The sequence below is a fragment of the Eptatretus burgeri genome, chromosome 4, assembly GCF_056783735.1.
Source record: "Eptatretus burgeri isolate ZD-2024b chromosome 4, Ebu_testis_v1, whole genome shotgun sequence".
NCBI lineage: Eukaryota > Metazoa > Chordata > Myxini > Myxiniformes > Myxinidae > Eptatretus > Eptatretus burgeri.
The window spans coordinates 4399361-4417783 of record NC_140964.1 but is presented as its reverse complement, the minus strand read 5'-3'; the positions used below and the strand labels follow the sequence as shown (position 1 = coordinate 4417783).

General features: G+C 46.5%; 1 protein-coding gene across 4 annotated transcripts in view; it reads left to right on the top strand.

The window, feature by feature from the left end:
• Positions 1 to 18423, top strand: part of LOC147027367 (unconventional myosin-Id-like) — a 128459-nt gene that overhangs the window by 65173 nt on the left and 44863 nt on the right. For all 4 annotated transcript variants that reach the window (XR_015057016.1, XR_015057015.1, XR_015057014.1 and 1 more), the window contains exons 16-17: positions 12305 to 12512; positions 17346 to 17569. Coding sequence is in view for 1 of the 4 variants with exons in the window: in XM_085876717.1 (XP_085732843.1) it covers positions 12305 to 12512; positions 17346 to 17569 (432 nt within the window). In the remaining 3 variants the exon portion in view is untranslated. The remainder of the gene's footprint in view (positions 1 to 12304; positions 12513 to 17345; positions 17570 to 18423) is intronic.

The window sequence follows — 18423 nt, the reverse complement described above, 5'->3', positions numbered from 1 at the left end:
AGTTTCCCCTTTGAAGGGTTCTCAGTTGCAAGTTGCACAGAATACGTTCTTGTAATGTCTTGTCTTTCTTGCGGAATGTCTGCAGAATGTTAATTAACGGCCTTTGGAAACCCAATTACCCAGGCACCTACTCTGGTTTTCAGCATTTCCACTTTTTTGTTCAAACACAGGTACTTAGGCCCAAGAGGAAAACAACAAACCCAAAGTTGTTTTCACATTCAACTGAAATATTTATTTTAAAATTTGAATCCCATCAGATTTCCATATTTTCCAGCTGTTCCTTACCCAAGAGGACGACCTGTTCTCTCGGCTCAGGTTTACGAACAATTATTTGACTCCGAGTCGTGCGCTCTTGGGTGTCCAGGCGTAAACGGTGTTTGAAGCCATTTGTTTGCGACAATCAAACCCAAACAAGCTTTCATTCACTATTTGCCATAAATGCCAAGAACCCTCTTTGGTGTTTTATATTTTGTGCCTGATCAATGATAACATCTGTAGGGTGGGCATTGGTATTTTTCATGCCATTCTTCTCCATAACATCCAGTAATTGTCGGTTGGTCTATTTGAATCATTGTGGAACATTATAATACAGATTATTTAATGACTAATATACTTTTTCTCCTCATTATAACAATAAAGGTGGACTTATTTGATTAATTTGGACATTGCTATGAACCTCTCTCTATCGAGTGCAGCCGGTGGCTGCTGGTTGCATCATTGGTTGGGATGCGGCTATGCCGCTGATGCAGTGTCCCCCTTACCAGTGCACTGGTACTCATTTTGCCGACCTCGGAAGGATGACAGGCTGAGTCAACCTCCTGGTGTATTAATTCAGCGGCCAACGGGACTTGAACTCAGGACCCTAGGATCCCAAGCCGCCACCCCAACCACTAAGCCAACACCAGGCTTATTGCTGTGAATGAAGTATGAGTGTCCGATAGGACAGGAGGTTCAGAGGTGTCACATTTACCTTTGAGCTGTCTGGTCTGGATTTGATTTGCGAACCGACTACATAACTGTCGGTTTGGTGGAAACATTAATTGGTGGATCTTGAAGATCCCACGGTGTGTTTCGTGAAGAGTAGGCAAGTTATTGCCGGAATCCTGAACGAATAATGACTAATTCTTGCTTCCTTTAGTTGACCATTAGGCCTGGCCAGTCAGTTGGTGAAAGACTTGGTGAGACTGATTGGGCCATGATAGTAGTAGTAGTAGTAGTAGTAGTAGTAGTAGTAGTAGTAGTAGTAGTAGTAGTAGTAGTAGTAGTAGTTGTCAAGTAAATGCGAATCTATACCAATAAATGTCAGTGTGTCTCCTCCATAACTCCAAAAGCATGAAACCTTGCAGCCTGAAACTTGCATACATACTAATAAAACGCCAAGGAAGTGAAGGACTGAAAATTGTGTGTTTGGGTTAATTAAAACACCCCCCATTTTGAGGATAATTAACGGCATTATTTAATTATATCCTTCATCAGGCGCATCCTTGGACACCCTCGGTCACCTCGCTCACACTTTGAGGGTCCTAATCCGCCATTTTGTACGGCCCATTCAAACGTGCCTCCATTTGGAAACACGGTCTAACTTGGTGTATTTATTCAAGTAAAGCGATAAACTTAACTTTTTCTACTGTTCAGATGATTATATCGAGTAAAGAAAAAAATTGTGGAATGTGCAGGAAGTGTAAATCCATTGAGTGAAACGCCGTGCTTATTAACCTGTTTTTACAATCCATGACGGCACAGTCCACAGCGGGTCCTTTTTTTCGGCAGTGACAAACGCAGTTTGCTGGTTCCGTTTTGAGTGATTTGCTGACATTACAAAATATAAATATACTATTATAGTTCCACCAAGATGTTAATCGTCGGTAGTTCCTGCAAGCGAACAGGAACGTACACAGGTCAGGATGCATGGACGTGGTCGAAATGGGAACAAATGGCTCTCCATGGGGTGTGAGAGTGCCTGTTCTTTATGACGTGTGTGCGGTGTGCGAGTTTTGTGGTGCGCGATCTGAACTCGAACTCGAACTCGGGCCCGTGGCGCTGTGGAGGAGGTTATGCGGCCGTCTCACGAACCATGTACACGAAGCTTCGTCGGGACCGACGTGCTGTGGAATCGAAGTCACGTGGGACGTGCAGTGCGGGTGTGGGGAAATCCGTGTATGTGTGCGAGTGAAAGGTCGAGTATATCACCACTGAGCGTGCACATTTAGTGTGGACCACTAGGAGGTTGGAGGAATGTGTGGCTGGAGGTGGGGGGGGGCTGCATGCAGTTAGGCCATGACTAAATAGATAACGTTAGTTTTGATTTTTAAATCTGCTCCCACTCGGATTTATACAGAACACGGCGGTTAGAAAGAAACCGCTGCTGTTTGGGCGTGTTTTGTCACCGCAGTAATGTGCTGGCACACTGCCTTCCCATTCCCTCCCATCTCACACTGCCCACCCATTCCCTCCCATCTCACACTGCCCACCCATTCCCTCCGATCTCACGCTGCTAACCCATTCCCTCCCATCTCACGCTGCCCACCCATTCCCTCCCATCTCACACTGCCCACCCATTCCCTCCGATCTCACGCTGCTAACCCATTCCCTCCAATCTCATGCTTCCCAACCATTCCCTCCCATCTCATGCTGCGCACCCATTCCCTCCCATCTCACACTGCGCACCTATTCCCTCCCATCTCACGCTGCCCACCCATTCCCTCCCATCTCATGCTTCCCACCCATTCCCCCCCATCCCACACTGCCCACCCATTCCCTCCCATCTCACGCTGCCCACCCATTCCCTCCCATCTCATGCTTCCCACCCATTCCCTCCCATCTCACGCTGCACACCCATTCCCTCCCATCTCACGCTGCCCACCCATTCCCTCCCATCTCACGCTGCCCACCCATTCCCTCCCATCTCACGCTGCCCACCCATTCCCTCCCATCTCACCCTGCCCACTCATTCCCTCCCATCTCACGCTGCCCACTCATTCCCTCCCATCTCACGCTGCCCACCCATTCCCTCCCATCTCACGCTGCCCACCCATTCCCTCCCATCTCACGCTGCCCACTCATTCCCTCTCATCTCACGCTGCCCACCCATTCTCTCCCATCTCACGCTGCCCACTCATTCCCTCCCATCTCACGCTGCCCACTCATTCCCTCCCATCTCATGCTGCCCACCCATTCCCTCCCATCTCATGCTGCCCACTCATTCCCTCCCATCTCATGCTCCCCACCCATTCCCTCCCACCTCACGCTGCCCTCCCATTCCCTCCCACCTCACGCTGCCCTCCCATTCCCTTCCTTTGCCCACCCCTCACGCTGCCCTCCCATTCCCTTCCCCACCTCCTCACGCTGCCCTCCCATTCCCTCCCATCTCACGCTGCCCTCCCATTCCCTCCCATCTCACGCTGCCCTCCCATTCCCTCCCATCTCACGCTGCCCTCCCATTCCCTCCCATCTCACGCTGCCCTCCCATTCCCTCCCATCTCACGCTGCCCTCCCATTCCCTCCCATCTCACGCTGCCCTCCCATTCCCTCCCATCTCACGCTGCCCTCCCATTCCCTCCCATCTCACGCTGCCCTCCCATTCCCTCCCATCTCACGCTGCCCTCCCATTCCCTCCCATCTCACGCTGCCCTCCCATTCCCTCCCATCTCACGCTGCTCTCCCATTTCCTCCCATCTCACGCTGCCCTCCCATTCCCTCCCATCTCACGCTGCCCTCCCATTCCCTCCCATTTCTTCTCTTTCTTTTCTTTCTTCTCTTTCTTTTCTTTCTTCTCTCTCTTTTCTTTCTTCTCTCTCTTTTCTTTCTTCTCTTTCTTTTCTTTCTTCTCTCTCTTTTCTTTCTTCTCTCTCTTTTCTTTCTTCTCTCTCTTTTCTTTCTTCTCTCTCTTTTCTTTCTTCTCTCTCTTTTCTTTCTTCTCTCTCTTTTCTTTCTTCTCTCTCTTTTCTTTCTTCTCTCTCTTTTCTTTCTTCTCTCTCTTTTCTTTCTTCTCTCTCTTTTCTTTCTTCTCTCTCTTTTCTTTCTTCTCTCTCTTTTCTTTCTTCTCTCTCTTTTCTTTCTTCTCTCTCTTTTCTTTCTTCTCTCTCTTTTCTTTCTTCTCTCTCTTTTCTTTCTTCTCTCTCTTTTCTTTCTTCTCTCTCTTTTCTTTCTTCTCTCTCTTTTCTTTCTTCTCTCTCTTTTCTTTCTTCTCTCTTTCTTTCCTCTCTTTTCTTTCTTCTCTCTTTTCTTTCCTCTCTTTTCTTTCTTTCCTCTCTTTTCTTTCTTCTCTCTTTGCTTTCCTCTCTTTTCTTTCTTCTCTCTTTCTTTCCTCTCTTTTCTTTCTTCTCTCTTTCTTTCCTCTCTTTTCTTTCTTCTCTCTTTCTTTCCTCTCTTTTCTTTCTTCTCTCTTTCTTTCCTCTCTTTTCTTTCTTCTCTCTTTCTTTCCTCTCTCTTTCCCTTTCCTCTCTCTTTCCCTTTCCTCTCTCTTTCCCTTTCCTCTCTCTTTCCCTTTCCTCTCTCTTTCCCTTTCCTCTCTCTTTCCCTTTCCTCTCTCTTTCCCTTTCCTCTCTCTTTCCCTTTCCTCTCTCTTTCCCTTTCCTCTCTCTTTCTTTCCTCTCTCTTTCTTTCTTCTCTCTTTCTTTCCTCTCTTTTCTTTCTTCTCTCTTTATTTCCTCTCTTTTCTTTCTTCTCTCTTTATTTCCTCTCTTTTCTTTCTTCTCTCTTTCTTTCCTCTCTCTTTCTTTCTTCTCTCTTTCTTTCCTCTCTTTTCTTTCTTCTCTCTTTCTTTCCTCTCTCTTTCTTTCCTCTCTCTTTCTTTCCTCTCTCTTTCTTTCCTCTCTCTTTCTTTCCTCTCTCTTTCTTTCCTCTCTCTTTCTTTCCTCTCTCTTTCTTTCCTCTCTCTTTCTTTCCTCTCTCTTTCTTTCCTCTCTCTTTCTTCTCTCTCTCTCTCTCTCTCTCTCTTTCTTTCCTCTCTTTTCTTTCTTCTCTCTTTCTTTCCTCTCTTTTCTTTCTTCTCTCTTTCTTTCCTCTCTTTTCTTTCTTCTCTCTTTCTTTCCTCTCTTTTCTTTCTTCTCTCTTTCTTTCCTCTCTTTTCTTTCTTCTCTCTTTCTTTCCTCTCTTTTCTTTCTTCTCTCTTTCTTTCCTCTCTTTTCTTTCTTCTCTCTTTCTTTCCTCTCTTTTCTTTCTTCTCTCTTTCTTTCCTCTCTTTTCTTTCTTCTCTCTTTCTTTCCTCTCTTTTCTTTCTTCTCTCTTTCTTTCCTCTCTTTTCTTTCTTCTCTCTTTCTTTCCTCTCTTTTCTTTCTTCTCTCTTTCTTTCCTCTCTCTTTCTTTCTTCTCTCTTTCTTTCCTCTCTTTTCTTTCTTCTCTCTTTCTTTCCTCTCTTTTCTTTCTTCTCTCTTTCTTTCCTCTCTCTTTCTTTCTTCTCTCTTTCTTTCCTCTCTTTTCTTTCTTCTCTCTTTCTTTCCTCTCTTTTCTTTCTTCTCTCTTTCTTTCCTCTCTTTTCTTTCTTCTCTCTTTCTCTTTCCTCTCTCTTTCTCTTTCCTCTCTCTTTCTCTTTCCTCTCTTTTCTTTCCTTTCTTCTCTCTCTTTCCTTTCTTCTCTCTCTTTCCTTTCTTCTCTCTCTTTCCTTTCTTCTCTCTCTTTCCTTTCTTCTCTCTCTTTCCTCTCTCTTTCCTTTCTTCTCTCTCTTTCCTCTCTCTTTCTTTTCTCTCTCTCTCTTTCCTCTCTTTTCTTTCTTCTCTCTTTCTTTCCTCTCTTTTCTTTCTTCTCTCTTTCTTTCCTCTCTTTTCTTTCTTCTCTCTTTCTTTCCTCTCTTTTCTTTCCTCTCTTTTCTTTCCTCTCTCTTTCTTTCCTCTCTCTCTCTCTCTCTCTCTCTCTCTCTCTCTCTCTCTCTCTCTCTCTCTCTCTCTCTCTCTCTCTCTCTCTCTCTCTCTCTCTCTCTCTCTCTCTCTCTCTCTCTCTCTCTCTCTCTCTCTCTCTCTCTCTCTCTCTTTCCTTTCTCCCTGGTGTTGGCGCAGTGGTTAGGGCAGCGGCTTGGGATCCAAAAGGTCCTGAGTTCAAACCCCATTGGGCCGCTGAATTAATACACCAGGGGGTTGACTCAGCCTGTCATCCTTCTGAGGTTGGCGAAATGAGTACCAGTGTACTGGTCCCGGTGTATGCCCCGGTTAGAATAGGTGTACCATATCCCTGTGTGTCATAAGAGGCAACCAGAGTTGGCGTCAGGAAGGGCATCCGGCCATAAAACATTGCCTCAAGAAAAAAGCTAAACCCCTGCACAGCAGGGAAAAATGACTGTAAAAACGGTCAATTTTTTTTTTTATCTCTTTCTCTCTTTTCCCCTCCTAATATTCCTGTCATGAAGCAATAGGTTGTATTTGTATATATGTATATATATATATATATATATATATATATATATATATATATATATATATATATATATATATATATATATATATATATATATATATATATATATATATATATATATATTGTTGTGGTTGACGAAATTCGCAAACCACCATTCAGGTCCCTTAGGTGAGATATCTCTGTAAGTATATGTGTAGTTAGGCCCAAACCCATTGTTTAGAGGGAATAAATGTCATTCATTCGGGCTGCGACCCCTCTAGATAGCCGTTTTTCTTTTACTATCTTTATTTTGGACCAGCCGCCATTACTACCACCACAACCACCACCAACCACGTCTCAACAGCCATCACACAACAACCGCCAACCGCAACGCCGCTTCACAACAACAGCCACGACCTTTGCCGTCACATCTCGCTCTCGCAACCATCGCATCACCGCCATTCCCGCGCCGCTTGTGGGCGCCGATCCTGGACTCGTGCGGGGCGCGCACCGAGCAGCGGGTGCAAAAACACCAGCCTTTCCGAAGAAATCGGATCAAAAACGATTCACGCCCACTTCTGTTCCGTCCTATCGGCGAGCGTGGGGCGATTTGGCCCCGCCTCCAGGTGCGTCGGAGTATAATCGCTATATGCAGATTCGTGGATCAAAAAGCATTCACGCCCACTTTTCCTCTGTCCAATGGGGAGCCAGCCAGAGGTAAAGGGTCGAAGGTGAAGGAGCAAAGCCCCGGGGGCTATAAAGGGCCGCGTTCGCTCGCCGAAGAGTAGTTGAGTTGGAAAGAGTCAGTCAAGGAGAGTGGAGAAGGGAAGAGTCTGAGAAAGCAGTTGGACGGAGCTGTGGAGAGTGGGAGAGTTGGAGAGGCGGCGAACGCAGTCGAGAGGGCGCTCGTGTCAGAGTCGGGGAGCTGCGGAGAGGGGAGGCCGATAACGCGACCGAGGTCGCGGTGGAGACGCTCGTCGCGGGACCCGAGCCAGCGAGATATCCTCATCCCCCCGAGCATCAACAACCCCCTCCTGTTTCCCTCCCGCGCTGAGATAGTGTGAGAAGGGGGCCCCGTTCCCACCCCATTCCAGACACTGTCCGCGAGGCCCGCGGAGTCAGGGCGCCACCGCCATTTTGCGGCTCATCACCAGACGGGTAGGCTCGAAGCGGTCTCGGCCCCAGGCCCGTCTGCCCCCCTCCCCTCATCGTTGAGGGTGGTCCCTTTTTCTTTTGCTTTGAGTATATGTGTTGTCGGCGCCGTCTGTGAAGTAAAACTGTATAAGTGTTGCCGTGTGCTCGGTAGTCGGTAGTAGATCTGCATTGTGTTTCTCTTTTACATTTGCTTTTTGTGCAGAATTGTCATGTCACTTTTACATTTGCTTTTTGTGCAGAATTGCCGTGTCACTTTTACATTTGCTTTTGGTGTATAATTGTATATGTGTGCTTTCCGTTTTCCGCGGAATAAATGTGCTTTATGTTGAACTGTTTTTCCCGTTTCGCTTCGTCTTTTCCTTTATTGAATCTCCATCTTACTTCACGTAAAGGGTTGGTCGTGGGCTAAATACGCCCAATAATTAATCGAACCGTCGAGGCCGACGATAACACCGCTCAGTTATCCCGATAGTACGGAACGGGTCGCTTAAAGTGGCCCGTGTCCGAAGTCGACCTGCGGCGAGGTGCGATCGCCCGGTCTACCCTCCGTGTGGGTACTTCGGTAGGTCGAATTTGGCGAGCAACCCTATCCCACGCGGGGGGCCGATTGGCACGATCGTGGTGAGGCCGAAAGGCCCACCCGTGACTAGTTCCCGGCGTTAGTCCGAGAGGGTCACGACGGGATTGTCCGTCCGGTGGGCGACGTGCCACGATTCGAGTTACGTGGCCGCTCGCACGCCGGCGGGCGCGAATCCGCAACAATATAGATATATATATATATATATATATATATATATATATATATATATATATATATATATATATATATATATATATATATATATATATGTGTGTGTATTATGGCTGTGGAAATTCACAGATCACCATTCAGGTTCCCCGAAGATCAGTTATGTCGATAAGTGTGTGTCCAGGTTAGATTTCCCCACCGATGAATAACGGGATTTATTCATGTGCCGGGCTGTGAATCTTGAGGTCGTTATTCTTTTCTATCTTTATTTTAAACATCTCCTCACCACCTTCTCCACAACAGCCAACATTTCCTCACCACCTTCTCCACAACAGCCAACATCTCACCACCTTCGCCACAACCGCCAACATCTCCTCACCACCTTCGCCACAACCGCCAACATCTCCTCACCAGCATCTCCACGGCACCGCCATCTTTTCCCCAACAAACAACATCTCCACAAACGAACACGATGGCATCCTCGACAGCGGCAAAGTGATTTCAAACACGGCCGCGCATGACTTGCAAAACGGATCAAAACGACGAAAGGGGCGGAGCCAGCCGGGAGTGAAAGTTCAAGGGTGAAAGGGGCACGCGCCGCCTATGGGTGGCGAAGCCTACAGCGGCATCACCCCTCCGGGCTTTAAAAAGGCGCGTTTCGACGCCGAGTTGGTCAGAGTTGGTCGGTGGAGGCAGTCAAGTTGGTGAGTCCAAACGGTGGTTGTTGATCGGAGGAGTGGAGTTCGTTCTTCGTCGGAGCCAGCCAAGTCACCAAGTTGTTGGTCGTTGTTGGCCGTTGGAGTCGGCAGCGAAGTCGCCAGCCGGAGAGAAATCGCCAGCCAGCTACATAACGGTCCATGCGATCGAGCCCCAAGTCGGTCGAGCGATGCTGAGGAGTGAACGGGCTCTTAAAGAGCATCAACTCGAAAAGAGCAAGGCCCGTTCACTCCTCTGAAGCGTCGTCGGCCAGGCCGCGCTGCGAGGTCCTGGACCAACCAAGCCGCCGTTACAACAGCTGCCGCTTTGACAACAGAGACATACGGAGGGTCGCCGACAAAAAGACCATCGAGTTGTCTCAATGGCGACAAAGGTCACCTGCACGGCCTCGCGGAGCTCCTTCGGTCATCCCAGCTCCGAGGAACATTAAAGGCTTACGAGCCCAGTTCTATCTTTCTTTTCTGGGGTTTTTGCATGGAAGTCTACCCTCAGGAGAGCCAGAAAACAACATCTTTCTAATCTCAAGTCTGAACTCTCAAACCTCTCTCCCTCCTCAAAATCCTGGTGGCGTCTAATCAAACCTGTTTCTGGTGTATGTTCCCCCTCCATCCCCTCCCTTACCTCAAATGGCCGCACTGCTGATACCGCGCATGAAAAGGCTGAATGCCTAAACTCGGTGTTTGCAGCTAAATCTTGTGTCCAAAACCCATCACTTTCTCTACCCACCTTACCCAGTCGCACCCAACTGTCCGTGGACTCTGTGTCCTTTTCTCCTGATAAGGTGTAGAGCTTATTGTCAAACCTCAACTCAGATTCTGCAACCGGTCCAGACGGCATCAGCCCACGTGTCCTCAAAGCCTGCTCTTCTGCTCTTGCTCACCCTCTCTCTGTTCTATTCACCCTCTCATTTGCTCAAGGTCATCTGCCATCTGCTTGGAAATCAGCAAACATCACTGCCCTGCATAAAAAGGTGCAAAAACAGATCCCTGTAACTACAGACCAATCTGCCTTCTTCCAATCATCAACAAGGTTATGGAATCCATCATCGCTTCAGACATGAAATCCTTCCTCTTCTCCAATGGCTTGATTTCCGATCATCAATTTGGTTTCAGACAAGGTCACTCGACCCTGGATATGCTGCTTCTGCTCTCCCAACAATGGATGGAGGTCCTCAATGCCAGACAGGAAATCTGAGCCGTATCCCTGGACATATCACGTGCTTTTGACACAGTCTGGCACCCTGCCCAACTCACCAAACTCTCTTCCCATGGTATTGAAGGCCATCTCCACTCATGGCTCGCAGACTTCCTCTCCTGTCGCAGTCAACGTGTGGCCCAAAATGGAGTTCTTTCATCCCCTCTTTCTGTCCAGGCTGGAGTTCCTCAAGGTAGCATTCTGGGCCCTGTTCTTTTTCTGGTTTTCATCAATGATCTCTCCGACTCTCTGGAAAATCCTCTATATCTCTTTGCTGATGACTCCACCCTCTGCCGTACCATCGGTCATCCCTCAGACTGGCAAGCAGCAGCTTCTTCGCTCACTGCAGATCTGGATAAAATCACAGACTGGTCCAACACGTGGAACATGTCTTTCAATCCGGACAAATCTCACACTCTTACTATGTCTCTTCGAAAGGACCGTTTAGAAAACCCACCCATCCACTTTCTCAACAATCCTCTGGATTGAAGTCCTTTCTTTCGAGTTTCTGGGTCTTACTGTCTGCCATGACCTTTCCTGGGAAAGCCATATTTCAAACCTCGCCTCCAAAGTCAGTCGCCGACTGGGAATCCTCCGTCGTGCAAAGTCCCTCCTCGGCCCTCTTGAGCTCCTGACCACTTACAAAGCTTTTGTCCATAGCCTGATGGAGTACTGCTCTCCCCTCTAGGTTGGTGCTCCTGCCTCCCACTCTTCTCGGCTTCACGCTGTAGAAACCAGGTCATTTCGGATCATCGGCATCTTCCGCAATGAGGCTGAGTCTTTGGGTTGACTCACTCAATCACCGCAGGTTGGTCGGTGGTCTTTCTGTCTTCTTCCGTCTCCTCTCCAGCTCTGCCCCCCCTGCTCTCTCTCTCTCTGCTATTTTTGTCCCCACCACATTTCCTCAGGGCGCTCAAGGTCCGCCAACAACCCCCTTCTGGTAAAACTACCAAAATCACGAATTGCTGCTCATCTTCACTCTTTCATTCCTCTTTTTCCCCGCCTTTGGAATAAACTCCTTCACTCTCGTCTTTCCCATTCTTCCCTCCAGGCTTTCAAAACAGCTGTTCACCACCACCTCTTATCATCCCCCATCCAAATCCTCGATATTTTCTGCCCCCGATAATCCACCCAAGCCCACTTCCTTCAAATTCCCTGCTTTTCTTCCTGAAAGTCCCTGTTATGTCCATCTTCGATTCCCCATGTTCCCGTCCCATCCCTCTCCCTTCCACAGATCTCCTAATGTCTATCTTCCCCACTGTTTTGTCCCTCCCACTCCCGCCCCTCTTGTCTCATGCCCCCCTTGATGTGCGTTGTGTGTTAGCTCTCACACGTGTCTTGATAAGGTGTACAAAAAAAAAAAAATTGTGGCGCCTTGTCCATAAGTAGAATTGTTGTAAGTGCATGTACGTAATACATAGATATCGGCTGTAGGTTTTTGCTCGTGTCATCCCATCCCCCCCCCCCCCATTCATTGCATACGTGTGAAAATAAATGTCCCCATTGTTGAAATGTCACCCGCTCGTTGCGTCCTTTCCTGCCATTGACTGCCATAATTGTGTTCGGAATAAATAGCTGGCTGATTAATAGCCGATAAAACGTACATCTGGTCCGACGGGGCTTGGCGATATAAAACCGTTCGGCAATCGCAAACGGAACGAGCTGCTTAAAGCGGCTCGTTTTCGTGCAGGCTCCGTTGAGGTGTAAATCCCCGGCATTTCTGTCTACGTGAGTACTTAGGTACATCGATAATTCGGCGATCGACCCTGTAGCGCGTGGACAGAAGAGTTGGCTGGTTTATGGTGTGGTTAACAACACCCGAAGCTGGGTTTCGGCGTTGATCCGAAAAGCTGCGACGAGATTGCTCGTTCGGTGGGCGCGCGCGGCCGCATGTTCGCTAAAAGTGGTCGCCCGCACGCCGAACGGGTGAAAATCCACAACAATATATATAAGGAATGAGATGAGGATATGAGGCAGGCATGGTGGGTAAAATGTCCTTTCTAATGTCCATTTTATTACAACAACAGCAATTGCATTTTCTTTTCAACTTGTGTTTTGAAAAAAGGAACAAAGTACCATGACCACCCTTGATCTCAAACTCTTGATCATTGCTCCATTACACACAATGCTGAACGCTAACACGGTCGGTACGCTCGTGTGCAGGTACAAAATGACGTGTTCCTACACCTGGCCAAATCACCTGATGGGATCGGACCGAGATGCGGTGCATAAGATCGTCGAGGAGCACGGAATGCAAAACGACGTCGCTTATGGCAAGAGCAAAGTCTTCATCGGCACGCCGCGCTCGCTGGTCTTTCTGGAGCAAGAGCGAAATGCCATCATTCCCCGGCTCGTCGTCTTCATGCAAAAGGTCTGTGCGGTCATTCGGGAAAGGGGACGCGGTTCGTACATCGATTGCATGAGTAGGACATCTTAGGAGGCCTCCTTATTTACTGTGATAAGCAGTTGGGTTCGTCACTTCACTTAAGAGCCGAGCAATTCAAGATTCTTTGGAATTGGCCTTTGATGACACAAATTGCATCGTTTCTAACTTTTCGCAATCAGAGTACCAAAGCTTCTTCTCGTAGCTTACTTTGTACATTTGGATGAACGTTGTGTCCTTTTTTATTTTTTTTATTCTTTTGTAAACGCAATTATTCTCTTTGAGCTCATATTTCCATGTTCTATGATGGTTGCATTGTTTAATGGCACTCGGGAGAGCGCATCCCTCCGCCAGGCTGAACGGTTTACGTTTTGTATCCCAATTATAGGCTGGACCTGGATCCGGACCTGGACCAAAATCGAATTGGCTCGTTCTTGTCACATTCCCAATTCATCCGCCTGGTTTTGTCATAACCAGTCCCAAAACTTTTTGAAATATAGTGCAATACAGTGTATCATTTTTTTATCTCATCTCTCAATGGTGAAGAATCACTTGAGAAATTAATAAATTCTGATATCCGGATCGTCACCAAAATCGAATCGGTTCGTCCTTGTCACACGCCCAACTTGTCCACCAAATTTCATCGGAATCCGTTCACAATTTTTTCGGATATCCTGCAGCTCACAGACAGACAGACAGAGGTGAAAACATAACCGCCGTCCACTTTTGGTGGCAGAGTTGATTGGTTTCCAATTATATTATCTTGTGTACCCTTAAATGTTTACAATTGAATTCAAGCTTAAGTTTCCCAAACAAGTAATGTACTCATTTTAATTTATGGAAAATGCAATCCCTGGAGATACATATACATATACATATACATACATTCACACACGATGATGGATACTTCTGAAACCCACATATGCAGACAACAACCAAAACACACACACACACACACACACACACACACACACCATAGCTCCATTATAGTATGATGTAACAGACAGTTTGCTGAAGTTGAGTCCAACTTGTGTTAATTTATTTTGAGAGATGTGATTACAAGAATGAATAGTTACCTCTACCACCGAAGGTGAAGGGGGTTATGTTTTCACCCCTTTTTGTTTGTTTGTTTGTTTGTTTGTTTGTGTACAGGATATCTCAAAAAGTTGTAGAATTGGATGAGATTTTGTGGGCGGGTTCGGTCTGTGACGAGGCCAAACTGATTAGATTTTGGAGAAGATCTGAATGCGGATCCGACTACTAGAATATTTTTTTTTAAGCGATTCTTCACCATTGAGAGATAGGGCCAAAAAGGATATGTAGCACGATATTTCAAAAATGTATTGGGCCCGATATGTTCTCGTGGATCAGGCATTGCGTGGCGGAGGTATACGCTCCACCGAGCGCCCTTCGAGTTTGTAGTGAGGCTTCATTGTTTGAGCAAAACATTATTGAGGTATATCACATATGTCACAATTTTAACAGAGGTCTCGTGTCAAAGAAGATGCTAACTGACATAGAGTAACATGTTTTAAACTGACAGAAGTAAAAGGATAGCAGGTAAACAAAACCACACAGACATGACAAGTGAGTAGTTGAGTGGCAGGAATGTAAGAGGGAGGATTAAAAAAAATATATATATATATATATATATATATATATATATATATATATATATCCTGGGGGGAGGGAGGGGTGTCAGTGAGAGTTGTCGAGATTGGAGGTGGTTATGGGAGAAAGCATGAGGAGACGATGGGCAGCACCCTTGAAAAATGGCAGGAAGTGCACAAGGCAACAAACACAGGGAGTCGGCTGTGCAGATGAGAGAATAGAGGAATGAAGAAATGGAGGTGAGAGTTCAGCTGAGAAATGGTGAGGGTAAACAAGGTGTGGGATCCTGGAAGAATGTGTGTGCGACCCAGTCCATCATCATCGAGTACTTTGGCCCATATCCACCCCCGATCTATTTTACTCTCGTAGTCATCTCTGCCTCACAGAATTGCTCACGATCTGTTTTATATTTGTTGATTCCATCTCCCGTGTGAGCACACTACTTGCTTTTTTTTTTTTTTTTTTTTTTGGGGGGGGGACCTTGAATAACAGTTGTAAATAAAAAGTGATTTTGATAACTCTCGTCATTTGCAGTCGATTTCTCACATAAAAACGCAGTTAAATCAGTATTTCCAACCGAGCCAGTTGCTGTGCCTGCAATCCAATTGGAAGGATATCCAAGCAATTGTGGAAAGCAATTGCGTCCTCCGTATTGTGCCAGAATGCAAAGTAATATCTCACGGGAGTCTGAGGTTGCTTGAATGTCTGAATGCCGACAACTGTCTCTTTCATGTTGAGTGATCGTGCCGTGGCCTTGTCTGCTCAAGAGGCCGATGTCCACGAAGCACAGAACCGAGAATAATTCCGTCTGCCCTGGGCCTGCATCGTCGAGGCGTTTCGCTTGACTTGCCTTGCATGTAGATTGACACACGTGTGAGCGCAATCCTTCCTTTTTGGTGAAATTCTGAGAAATTTGCTCAATGTAAACTTGTCACGCAAGCAAACTTCCTCGTCATCAATAATAGCTTCTGGGTCAGTCTGGTTACCATTTCCATGTAAGCCCGTGGCTCAAGTTCCTGGAATCCCAGGTTGAAATCTCCAAAGAATGTTCCTTTTCAAAATAAAAGGAAAAAGAAGAGCGGTCGAGTCTCATGGAAGACCCTGAATGACAGACGGGATTATGTTGACACAGTGATGGCGTATTGGGAGTCGGCCAACAGTTAGGGTTAGAGTTATTAGTTTTTCCAATGTCGACTCGTATCCTTGTAATTCGTAGATCAGTATATTGATATCTCTTCGAGTCGTGCACGTGATTGATGTGCAAGCTCCTCCATTAGCCTTAGACCCGGTTAAGATCAAATAACAAGATCTTGTAAAATTTCAAGCTTTTGTTTTTCTGGATTTGGTCTTCAATGCCTGGTCAGTTGTATTTTTCATTATCCTCTTCCGAGTCCATGCAAAGACGCGGAGTCACCGGCACGACCATGAATGTTGTGAAAATATAACTTTCCTGACAATTTGTGTTTGGTGGTATTCATTCTGAAAAACTATTTATTTAATTAAAGGTTCCTCGTACATTTTCGTTTCTCCAATGGGCCTAAAAAAAAAGTAACGAAAAGTCTTCACGCGAACTCGCATGAGAATGCATCTCAGACCATGGTGACACCCTTCTGCAAGCCACGTGGTCTCCCTTTTCTGGCATCGATTGTGACTCGTTCTGGGCAGACGCTTGCAAACGCATCACCGTGAACAATGCTGCCATTTTGCACACGCACAACCTTCGGCCTCGCCTCGGGCTTCGTTTAAATATCCGCTGCCGGTGTGTACGGTAGCTCGCTGTCTGTTAAACCGTCCTGGACTATAGCCCGGGTGGAAAAAGTTTTGGAACGATCCAGAATTCCTTGCCTTGCCTTCCTTTCTTTTGACTTCCATTATTATTACTTTCCGTCTGCATCCGAAACAAATCGTTTTCTTCCAGTACCGTTCCCTTTCCTCGCTCACAAAGCGCTTGCGTTCTTGTCTTCAGGGGCATCCCAGTGTGGGCAGCAAACTTTCGAAAGCAGGTTTTCTATCCTCGTGTCAAGACCTGGGATGAGGCAGAGACAGAGACAGAGGCAGAGACCACACTTGACTATTGGGCACGTTGGTGCGGCTTAAGCAGTCTCCTTGGTATTGGGCACAATCCTGGACGGGTCGCCACTCCGACGCAGTATACCAGCATGCTGGCACTCCTTTTGCCGACCTCGGAAGGATGACAGGCCGAGTTAACCCCACCTGGTATTAATTCAACAGCTGAGCGGGATTTGAACTCAGGACCCGATGATCCAAAACCCACCACCCTAACCATTAAGCCAACACCAGGCCTGGGATTAGGGGCTCCCTTAATTCCTCCTTAATGTCAGCTCTTCCAAATATTGAGTTGTCTGATCTCTGTACCACGAACACAAGACCGAGTGTGGGAATCGACGTTCACTTTACATCGAGTTCTTCATCGAATTGCCAAGCTGAGGATTGATCTGATCTGAGAATTGCCAAGCTGAGGCTTAGCGGTTAGGGATCCCGAACAGCATCCCTAACTGCTAAGCCAACACCAGGCTAGATTCCACAAAGTGAACATCATACGAGCAAAGACCTTCCTGGTACGTGACCACCTCTGCTGTTGCCCCTAATTGTGACCATCAATAAGAATTGGTGTTTTCAAAATGATTTCCTTGATAATACCATTCAAACTGACTGACCTTCTCAGCCAATTACTCGGCCAACCACTCAGGAATGCGTGGCCTTGATTGCTCTCACGTTGTTTCTTGTTTTAAGTTCCATTATTGCAGCTCCTTTCTTCACTTTGCTCTGCCTCTGTATCCATTATTCCATTTCAATGATCTATTTAAAGGTGAATTATTTTATTTATTTTTTAATTTACATGGAATGCCTCAGGCTCATGGAGTATATGGGATCCAAGCATCACGCGGCAAATTTCACCACATTTCTATCAGGGTCCAGTCACGTGATTTACATAAATATAATTGGTCCACTCTTGCTCTCTTTCTCACACAAGCCTCTGTTTATGCTCGCTTTACCTATTGTAACAACCAATTAAGTAGCACTTTGTCTAATTTTAACCACTACTGCAGAAGGAAATTGTATGTGAATGGATTAGTAACATGCAAGTAATGACTGAGTATTCGAATATTTTATGTTGCTTTCGGTGCTGTTGATTGATCATGGAAAATGAAGACCTTTATGGTTTGCATGATGTTCTGTGTGTTTCAGTGCTGGCGGGGAACGCTTGCAAGGATGCGTTATCGTAAGACGAAGGCAATCTACCTCATAATGGCTGCGTACAAACACTACAAGGTCAAGGTGTACATGCTTGAACTGCGGAAGCGCTTCCAGGGCATGGAATGCCGACCCGACCTGGGAAAGGGAATCTCGTGGCCCAAACCACCCGCAGTCCTGAAAAATTTTGAGGAAAATGTGAAGTTCTTGTTCCGTAGGTCAGTTCAACTTTGTCCTGAGCTTTGTTCGTCTATTTTTACTCGAGCTAATGAAAAAGTTTGCCTTGAAGTTTGATTTTATTCCACATGATTATACAGTTTCAAGATCATTGGAATCTCTCTCTCTCTGAAGCTGAGTCTATGGGCCTATCACTACGCCATCGCTGACAGGTCCGTGGTCTCTCTGTCTTCTTCCGCCTCATTTCTGGTCTTTCACCCTCTGCCCTCTCCGTGCTTTGTCCACCCAGGTATCTGCAGGATGCACGCGGTCCACCAGCAACTCCATTCTAGTGAAACTGCCTAAATCCAAAACCTCTGCTCACCTCCACTCATTTATTCCTCTTGTTTTTCTCCCCCTGTGTGGAACCACCTTCCATACTCTTCAATCTCATTCTTACCTCCAGGTCTTCGAGACTGCTGTTCACCACCATCTCAAGTCATCTCCCACCAAAAACCATGATCTTTTCTACACATGCTAAATCGCCCCCCCCCATACCTCCCAAAATTTTCCTTATGCATCCATATTGTCCACCCCTTGTGTTCTCCCCTTCCCCTCATCATAACCTGCATCCCTTGTTTTACCGTCTCCGTCTACTTTCTCCCTCTGTCCTGCTGTTGGTGTTTCCCCTTCCTCCTGTTGTACCCTTTGTTATGTTATGTCCTGATCTGTTCTGTGTCCCCGCTCTTCCACAAGCCTTGACCATGTATAAAAAAAAAACAATAAAAAAAACGTATTATCTCACATTGAGGTATTATTAAAAAAATTTATGACCGTACGCAGAAGTCTGGCACTTCTCTTTTTAGGGATTGTCACGTGTATGGCTCCCCCAGCCAAAACCACAAGTGGTCTGAGA